This window comes from Phaenicophaeus curvirostris, chromosome 1, assembly GCF_032191515.1.
Source record: "Phaenicophaeus curvirostris isolate KB17595 chromosome 1, BPBGC_Pcur_1.0, whole genome shotgun sequence".
NCBI classification, from domain to species: Eukaryota; Metazoa; Chordata; class Aves; order Cuculiformes; family Cuculidae; genus Phaenicophaeus; species Phaenicophaeus curvirostris.
Window position 1 is genome coordinate 67,115,599 of NC_091392.1, and position 9,368 is coordinate 67,124,966.

The 9,368-nt window shown below is 46.6% G+C and overlaps 1 protein-coding gene across 2 annotated transcripts; it reads left to right on the forward strand.

Moving 5' to 3' along the window:
- The first annotated feature begins 3,841 nt into the window (after nucleotides 1-3,841).
- PEX26 (peroxisomal biogenesis factor 26) lies at nucleotides 3,842-9,368 on the forward strand. 2 transcript variants are annotated; one of them, XM_069861750.1, is made up of 5 exons: nucleotides 3,842-4,037; nucleotides 4,820-4,960; nucleotides 5,330-5,643; nucleotides 6,420-6,566; nucleotides 6,839-9,368. In XM_069861750.1, the coding sequence occupies exons 1-5, from the start codon at nucleotides 3,868-3,870 to the stop codon at nucleotides 6,940-6,942; spliced, it is 876 nt and encodes a 291-aa protein (XP_069717851.1). In that variant the 5' UTR covers nucleotides 3,842-3,867; the 3' UTR covers nucleotides 6,943-9,368. The 2 variants fall into 2 exon arrangements, with proteins under 2 accessions (XP_069717851.1, XP_069717857.1); XM_069861756.1 differs by having other exon boundaries at nucleotides 3,842-3,995.

The window sequence follows — 9,368 nt, forward strand, 5'->3', positions numbered from 1 at the left end:
TGCTGGGGAGAGGAATGGAGATAGAGCCAATGCTGCCTGCAGCCAGGTCAGCCTCCAAAGCTTTGCGCGTTCCCAAGTCTGCAGCTAAAGCATCTCTCATCTCCATTAAGACGATTCTATTTTGGAACCATTTCATTTTGCTTCTTAACAAATTGCCAATAAAGTAAGTAATTGTTTCTGGTCTGAAGTTAAACAATCCTGTAACTGAGTTAGTAGTATTTGCAGGTCAGAGAGCTGCATGAGGTTTGGCCTTCAAGGCACCACACTGTCCCCTCTAGGAAGAGGTGTGAAGTACAAAAACATTCTACCATGCCTTATAGAGAAATTAATTTTATCTATCATTATCTAGTGGGATGTCCCTGCCCATTGCCGAGGGATTGGAACTATATGATCTTTAAGGTCCCTTCCAACCCAAACTATTCTATGATTCTACGATTCTGTTATTACAAGGCTGCTTGTTCCACCTTGGTTTCTTAAACAACGACACTGCAACTCATACAGATCTTTTGTTTAGGGCAACTCCTACCTTTCCCTGACCCTACCCTGCATCTAACAGAACCGCACAAGTGTTGCAGCTTGCATATTTTTCCACAGGTCTTTACTAGCAAGAAGCATCTGTAAGGAAACAGGATCTGACTCACTCTGCAGCAGCTGCTCCTGCTGCTCACTTCCCCACCTGAAACAACAGTGCCCTGTCTCAAAAGTCACCTCCTTTGCCACAGCGGCAAAATCCAGCTTCACCAGTGCAATACTGTGCTGCCCTTCTAAGGGAAGCATTCTTGTCTGCTCCCTGAAAAACAAATTCTTCAACAATCTATATCTTCGCATATCACAAACTTACCTTGTTTTTGTGCTGTCTCACTCCTTTCCTGATTTGCCGTGGGGAAGTATCCCGTCAGCTCGAGTCTTTTTCAAAATTGATTCCTTATCCATATTTGGGAATTTGTGCTGGGCACTAGCTGGTACGAAGCATGTTCTTCCCACAGTGCACTTTGGGACTTGTAGTTCCCAAAATGGAATGTTGTTTTCCAAATTGCAAGCACCAAGCAACAGACACAGAAGTCTGAAACGCCTTTACCTCCACCTTTACTCAGTTGCTGCTTCCTTCCCTTTACAATGTTTCTGTGCTGTGGCTTCACCTTAACCAGCCTGAATCCTCCAGGAACTTCTTCCACAATTAAGGGCACAACATACAAACCATTTGGATGCACCACTGTGTGAAAGCTGCTACTGCAGAGTCCTGTGAACGCTGCTGTGAGGGGCAAGTGCATGGCCCTGCCTCCTGGAAACAACTACTTTAAAGAAGAAAGTCATGATTAAGTTTTTCATCATACTGTCCATGCTTTCTTCCCTTCTTCCAACACTAAAATGGAATAGAAACTCCTCTTTGAAAGATGTGTTTCATCCTTTAACATATTCTGTATTAACATATTTGATTTTTTCAAATTAAATAATCAGGGAGTCAGCATTACAGAGTAAATAAATCCTGCCTCTCCTGCAGAGGTTAATTTTTCAAGGGAGTTTGCACTGACTGCCATAATTACCTTGTAACCAAGACAGCCTATTGTTTTTCAATAACAACTAAAGAAGAACGTGAATCCTTGCCTGCGGGGTATTGATAGAGACACTGTTGTTGCCTGAACTCCAGTTCCTTTAAAAGCATAACAGACAGTGGGCAAGGGAGGTCTAAGGAAAAGGGCTCAGAGACCAGGAAAGGAGGGGACCCATCCCAGTACCTGAAGGGGGCCAACAAGAAAGCTGGGGAGGCACTTTTTACAAAGGCCTGTAGTGATAGGACAAGGGGGAATGGCTTTAAATTGGAAGGGGAAGATTTATATTAGACACTAGAATCACAGAATCATAGAATTGTTTGGGTTGTTGCTTGGGAGAAGAGACCAGCACCCACCTCTCTACAACCTCCTTTCAGCTAGTTGTAGCCAGAGATAAGGTCTATCCTCAGCCTCTTCTCTTCTAGGTTAAACAACCCCAGTTCCCTCAGCTGCTTCTCATAAGACTTGTTCTCCAGCCCCTTCACCAGATTTGTTGCTCTTCTCTGGACATGATCCAGAGCCTCAACATGCATGTAAGTGGGACATAGATTCTGCCCCCAGCTCTTGTCTCACTGCATATGATTGATGGAGATCACTCCCTCGTGTTGCCCAGGTCTGCTGCCCAGTACTGGGGCCAGTGTTAACGTGTTTTGTCACAGACATGGACAGTGGGATTGAGGGCACTATCAGCAAGTTTGCTGATGACACCGAGCTGTGTGGTGTGGTTGATACGCTGGAGGGAAGGGACACCACCCAGAGGGACCTTGGCAGGCTTGAGAGGTGGGCCTGTGCAAACCTCATCAAGTGCAACAAGTCTAAGTGCAAGGTCCTGCACTGGGGTAGGGGCAATCCCAAGCACAAACACAGGCTGGGGGATGAAGGGATTGAAAATAGCCCTGAAGTAAAGGACTTGGGTGTGTTGGTGGCTGAGAAGCTCAACACGAGCCAGGAATGTGCGCTTGCAGCCCAGAAAGCCAACTGTATACTGGGCTGCATCAGAAGTGTGGCCAGCAGATCAAGGGAGGTGATACCACCCTTCTGCTCTGCTCTTGTGAGACCTCACCTGGAATCCTGCATTCACTTCTTATGTCCACAGCACAGGGAGGACATGGGTCTGTTAGGGAGAGTCCAGAGGAGGCCATGAAGATGATCGGGGGCTGGAGCACCTCCCATACAAGGACAGGGTGAGAGAGTTGTGGTTGTTCAGTGTGGAGGCTCTGGGGAGACCTTATAGTGATCTTCCAGTACTTAAAGGGAGCTACAGGAAAGCTGGGGAGGTGCTCTTGATCAGGGAGTGCAGGGATAAACAAGGGGTAATGGTTTTAAGCTGAAAGAGGAGAGACTTAGATTGAACATCAGGAAGAAACTGTTTACTGTGTGGGTGGTGAGGCATTGGCACAGGTTGCCCAGGGGAGTTGTGGAGGTGTTCAAGTCCAGGCTGAACGAAACTTTGAGCAACCTGATCTGGTGGAAGGTGTCCCTGCCCATGGCAGGGGGGTTGGAACTGGATAATTTTTAAGGTCCCTTCCAACCCAAACCATTTTGTGATAACAGAATCATAGAATCATGGAATGGTTTGGGTTGGAAGGGACCTTAAAGATCAACTAGTTCCAAACCCCCTGCCATGGGCAGGGACACCTCCCACTAGATCAGGCTGCCCAACATCCATCCAACCTGGCCTTGGACACCTCCAGGGATGGGGCAGCCACAGCTTCCCTGGGCAACCTGTGCCAGTGCCTCACCACCCTCATACTGAAGAGATTCCTCCTTATGTTTAGTCTAAATCTGCCCCTCTCCAGTGTATACCCATTGCCCCTAGTCCTGTCACCACAAGCCTTTGTAAACAGCCCTTCCCCAGCTTTCTTGTAGGCCCTTCAGGTACTGGAAGGTCGCTGTAAGGTCTCCCAGGAGCCTTCTCTTCTCCAGGCTGAACAACCCCATCTCTCTCAGCCTGTCCTCGTATGGAAGGTGCTCCAGCCCTCTGATCATCCTTGTGTCCCTCCTCTGGACCCGCCCCAACAGCTCCACATCCTCACATCGAGGATTCCAGAACTGGACACGGTTCTCCAGCTGAGATCTCACAGGAGAGGCACAGAGGGGCAGACCCCCACCCCCCCCCCCGCTTCTTTGGATCGCCGCGGCAGATCCCTTGGATCAGACGCCCCCGTCCCAGGACGCTTTGGGCCCGAGGGACCCCGTGCCGCCTCCTCTCCCGGGGCGGGGCGGGCGCTGCTTCCGCTGCCGCCGGTGCCCTCGCTGCCTTCCGGAGGCGGCGCCGGCGCCGCCCGAGCGGCCGCAGCTGGCGGCGGCGGCGGCGATGAAGGGGGAGCTCTCGGCGGCGATGATGAAGGGCGAGCCCGCGGCGTGGCCCCCGGCGGCTTTGCTGCTGGAGGAGGCGGCGGACCTGCTGGTGCTGCACCGCGACTTCGCGGCCGCCGTGCGGAGGTGCGAGGCGGGCTGCGAGCGGCTGGGCGCCGGCGCCGAGAGGTGCGAGCGGGGCCGGGGCAGGGGCCGGGGGTCAATAAACGGGGCTTGGCTCGGGTCGGGGGCGGCCGGGAGCCTCCCTGGCTGGGAGCCGAAGCCTCCTCGTTTCGGAGAGCTGGGGAGGGGGGAGCTCTTCGCCGGGCAGCGCAGAGATGGGACTAGGGGTAACAGCTTTAAGCTGGGAGAGAGGGGGATTTCGATTCGACCTTAGGGGGCTTGGAGCTGGATGATCTTTAAGGTCCCTGCCGACTCAAACTATTCTGTGACCCTGCTGGGAGGGCGGTGAGGCGCTGGCACAGGTTGCCCTGAGAAATCGTGGCTGCCCCATCCCTGGAGGCGTTCGAGGCCAGGGATGCTTGGAGCAGCCTGGTCCGGCAGGAGGTGTCCCTGCCCGTGGCAGGACGGGCTTTGAGGTCCCTTCTAACCCAAACTATTCGTGGCTAAAGAGTGAGTCGGTGATCGTTTAAAACCTGGGTTGACTTTGGTTGCTGTTCGATAGTGGCCCGTCTGTGTTTACGTGTGTTGTGTGAAGGGATCTGTGCGTCTCTGAGGGGAGCAAGGTGTGCCTAGGAGCCTTCCTTGCATCCTTCTGGAGACACAGTCTCTGTGCATCTTCTTTGGGGGCTGAATTTGCCTTTTTATTGGGGGTGAGGGATAGGAGGAGGGGAAAAGGAGGGGAAGAGGCTGTTGGGGAGCTCTAGAGTACCTAGGCTAGGCTGAAGCTGACTGGAAGGGGTGAAACGGGACGCATGGTTGTAAGAAGTTTTGATTTTCTTCATTACCAGTTCTGCAGAAGTGAAATGCTCCCTTTGTGTTGTGGGGATTCAGGCACTGGCAGAGATGAACCGGTGGAGAGAAGTTCTGTCTTGGGTCCTACAGTATTACCAGGTCCCTGAGCATCTGCCTCCTAAAGTTCTGGAGCTGTGGTGAGTTTCTGTCTGTGGCTGTCAGATACGCAGGGTTTGTGTTTGCTTTCATAGCAGGGCAGACTTGAATATTGTGTGATATTTTTGCTTTGCACAGTGTAAGCGAGGATGAAAGCGGAACCTGGGACAGGCCTGTTCTCAACCTGTGTGTGCTGCAGGCTGGCAGATTGCTTTGTGGTGATAAAATACAAAAGGACTGATGCTGAGAAATTAACAGTGCCTGCACTTACCATCTGCCTCAGAAACCTGTGTGTCTAGTATAGACCCTGAAATGTGCCTTCATGATAGCTGCTTGTGAGGAGTAACTGCCAGTTATCTCAACTTTTACAAGGAGTTAGTGTTTTCTAACGTTTCCTCTTTGTATTTCAGTATCCTGTTATACAGCAAAGTGAGTGAGCCTCAGGTGATGCTGGAGGTTGGAAGTAGCTGGCTGAGAGACCAAACCAATAAGAGCCACTCTGAGTATGGTTCATTGATGGAGCTGTATCTGTTGCATGTGTTGCTTCCACTTGGACGGTTTGAGGGGGCAGAAGAGCTTGTACGGGGCTGTGATGCTCTTGACAATGAGCAGCAGCAAACATTTCTCAGGACCATTTGTGAAAGACGATGTCAGTGGACTCAACAGGAAGAGATGCACTCAGGGGCTGAAGAGCAGCAAGATGCAGCAGCAGAAACTGTTTTGGGTAGGCTTTCCCTCTTTTGTTTTGTGTTCGTCTTCTTTTTCATAAATGTATTTCAAGTTAGTTGATCCCTTCCTAACAAAATGTAACAAGTATTAATTATGTATTAAGAATACTGTCAGGACAAACCAGACACAAGGAAGTCCTTTTGTGTGTCACAGAAGGAAATTGAACCCTTAGTGATCCATTTGCTGGTAATTAAAAAGTGTATTTAGTCTATGCCGCTGTCAAGAGATGAGAATTATTTTCCACGTTTAAAAGCACTTCAGAATAAATGTGGGTTGTAGTTTGTTTTTTTTTTTTAAAAAGGTACAAAAGAGAAACTAAAGCCACCTAGCAATCCTTGAAGGCTACATGTAGTTGACTCTGTGTACTCTGCTTCATCACCATTTACAGTCGAGCCCATGTAGAATAATGCCTGACTGGCATTTAAAGGCATTGTGCTTCTCCTCCAGGAGAATCACTTGACATTATCTCCCAGGAGAGAAGCTGGCATTACTACGGTATAAGATGGTAATATACAAAGGTAGATGCCTAAAAAAAGGTATAATGGATTGTACTATAAAATTGTACTGGTTGTCTCTTCCATTTTAGAAGAAAAAAAAACCCAAACAACGCAACTCTCATGCAATCAAACTAGAGCAGTCTTATTTTAGTATCTTAGTTTCTTATTGTTTGTGTCTGTGGTTACTACTTTTTGGTTTACTTTTTGCTTTCTATTTTACTCTTTACTCTTTAGTTTACTTTACCCTAACAGCCTTTCCGTTACTGTGTTCTAGGGGCTCTGTCCCAAAAGCTCTTGACCATGTTGACATTAATACGTCGAGCACTGAGGTCCATGTCAAGCCATTTCTACACACTTCCTTACAAGAAGATGCTCTTGGCTACTTTCTTGCTTTACTTGGTGGTGGTGAGATTAGACCCAGGTACAGTGGAGGGGATGGGTGTTTCTGCTGGGTGGCAGGTGCTCCATAGCTATTCTGCAAGTAGTCCATTGGAAAATACTGAAGAAGGCTTGCTAAGGGGTGGGAGCAGTGCCCCGAGTGAAGGCCTGAGTACTGAACCGAAGAGAAAGAAATATGACAACTAAGTTTTGATTAACTCTAGTTGGGTTCAGTTATTTTTTAATACATTTAGTGTACCCTTAGTTTTACCTTTTATAATGAAAGCCCCTTTTGCTTTTTGTTTTGTTCTGCAGCTTCTCCCACATCACTGCCATTCATTTACAAACTGGTACAGCTCTTTCGACAGGCTTGGGCATCTGTATTTTCTCCAATGCATAGGCCTCCAATTCAAAACTAAGAGTGTTCCGTCACAGGATAATTTTTTCTCTACTGCTGTAAACATGTCGGCTTGTTTTGAGGATGTTGTGAGGCTCTTCAGGGACTGTTGAAATCAGCGTCCTAATTGAGATGACAACCTGTGAATTCCTGTATGGTGATACCTTTGTTTCTTCAGACAGGGAATGGTTGCGTATGAATTTTGAAACCATTTCCAAGTATTCCTGATGTTTTGCTTTATTCTACAGTACTGTTCTGCCTAACACCAAGGCAAAGCCACTCCTTATGTCTGAATAAGAATTCTCCTTTTCAAACGCTTGTCTCTGGATGTAGCTCTGGGTGAGGGTGGGGTAGCTTGTTATGAACTATGGAAGAAGGTTTCATCTGTGCAAATGCTGGGCAGTTCTCTGAACGAGTGAAGTAGTGTTCCTGAAGGCATGACTGTAAAAGGCAATGGAGAAATTAGGGGAATGTTCTCTTTTGCTTGAGAGATCTGAAAAGCCTAGTGCCTGCAATATGGGATTTAGGACAAGCGTGTGGAATTAAAACACTGGAGCAAATGAAGCCTGTTGTATTTTGAGGGCCAAGGTTTCTGTTGAAACTAATGCTTCCTTATACAGGCTGTCTTGATTTTAGTAATTTTTAAGCCAGAAAGCCAAGGTGATGGACCACAAAGACTACAGTTCTTAAATGCAAATGACAGCACTTTGTGCTTGCCTGATGCATTGTAATTTTTAGGAGCATGTGGTGGTGATAAGGAAATAGATTTATTTTTTTAAACTATATTCTATATTATGGTCTAGTTGGACAACTAAAGTTGCTGCATCATTTTACTCTTTCCCTTCCTCTTTGTGTATACAGATGTCAAAAAGTCTCTGTATGTCTAGAATTGGCCCCCCTACCCCCAGTATCTAAATTCCTGGATTACACGTGAGCCATTTAGCAATGCTCTGTTCTTCAGAACAGAAGTTTATTAATAGGTAGAAAAAGAGACTTCTCTGAGATCCCAAAACCTTCTCCAGATCTGCAGCAATAAAATTATTTTCTTTGCAGAAGATGTGTCATCAGATAAACCTTATTTCTGACCACTTAGGGCAGAAATAGGAGGTTTGGAGTAGAACATTCATTGCTTCTTCATCTATGCACCTATCATTGATTGACAAAGGGTAAATTCCAAAGCAGAAAGCAGACCTACTTAATATTGCTTTTACTGGAGCAAACTGTTGTGTGCCAGAAAGGACAAGTTAAAGGCAAGAAACCGTTGTGGCAAAGAAGTAGAATGCCATCCCAGCATCTATGCCAAAAGAATTCAGGCCGACTTATGTCAGTCCAAGCTAAAAACCATGTTGAACAAAGCAGGCTTTTTTGTGGGCAAATTCTGTCCCAACACCAAACCTGTGAGAAGTAGCCAATATAGATCCTAGTGTGGTGTCTCAACAATTCCTTTGTCTCCACCAGTAGCCACACACTGAGGTCGTGGCTGTTTCCGTGTTCTTCATACGGGTAGCAGCTGGTTGGTGCCTTGAAACTGTGTGCCATCTGTTGCTTTGCTATCTACAGTGACACCTGGAAAACAGTCTGCATCTTCACTGCTAAAAGTAGTTCTGTGTCTGTTTCTTCTTGGATGGTACCAATAAAGGAAGACTCCCACTATTAGTGTTGGATAAACTGAGGCAGGTCATTCATAGTTGCAGTAGTGACCTTGCCTATGGGTCTCAGAGTGAAAAACAAAACAATCTCATATCCCTCCCCAAAGCTGTTTTCTCTTGCAGGACTTTACACCAGGATAATTAGCACATAATGCTTTGCCATATTGAATGGGTATTTCTTATACTCCTGTGCACAGAGGGAAGAGCTGCTCTTTATATTGCTAGGCGGTTCTTATAATCCAACTATAAGTGTAGTTACGACCAATAGCTGATGTGAGAGCTGGTAGAATAATAAGACACGAAAGCTCTGTCTGGAGTTGAGCTCTTCCAAGAAATCACTAGGTTGTATTTACTGGTCCCCTACTTTGTAAGGCTTTGCTTTAAGTACTTTGTAAGGCAATTAATGGGATAGCAAATTTCACTACTCAGCCAAATTCTCACTAAAATGACTGCTCAGGTAACCATTTCTTTCTCTAGTTCTCCATTAACATTTTCAGTTAGATGGCAGAGCTGCATTTTGGGGGTTGGGACCAGTGGTCTGAACAAGCCATATATTACGTTAAGAATGCTGTTAAACGTCATAGCCGTTCATTTACCAGAAATTCAACATTCACCTTGACTTTTAAGTGTATATTGGCAACCTTCATTTTTTTTCTTTGAGTACTACTGATTTTGCATTTGTATTTTAGTTTATTCATCATGAGAGGGCAAGAAGGCAGAAACAAGCTATCAAGTTTGATTTGTAGTTAATACTGAACCAGAAATATTTAATTTTCACAATAAAGTGACTACTGATTTA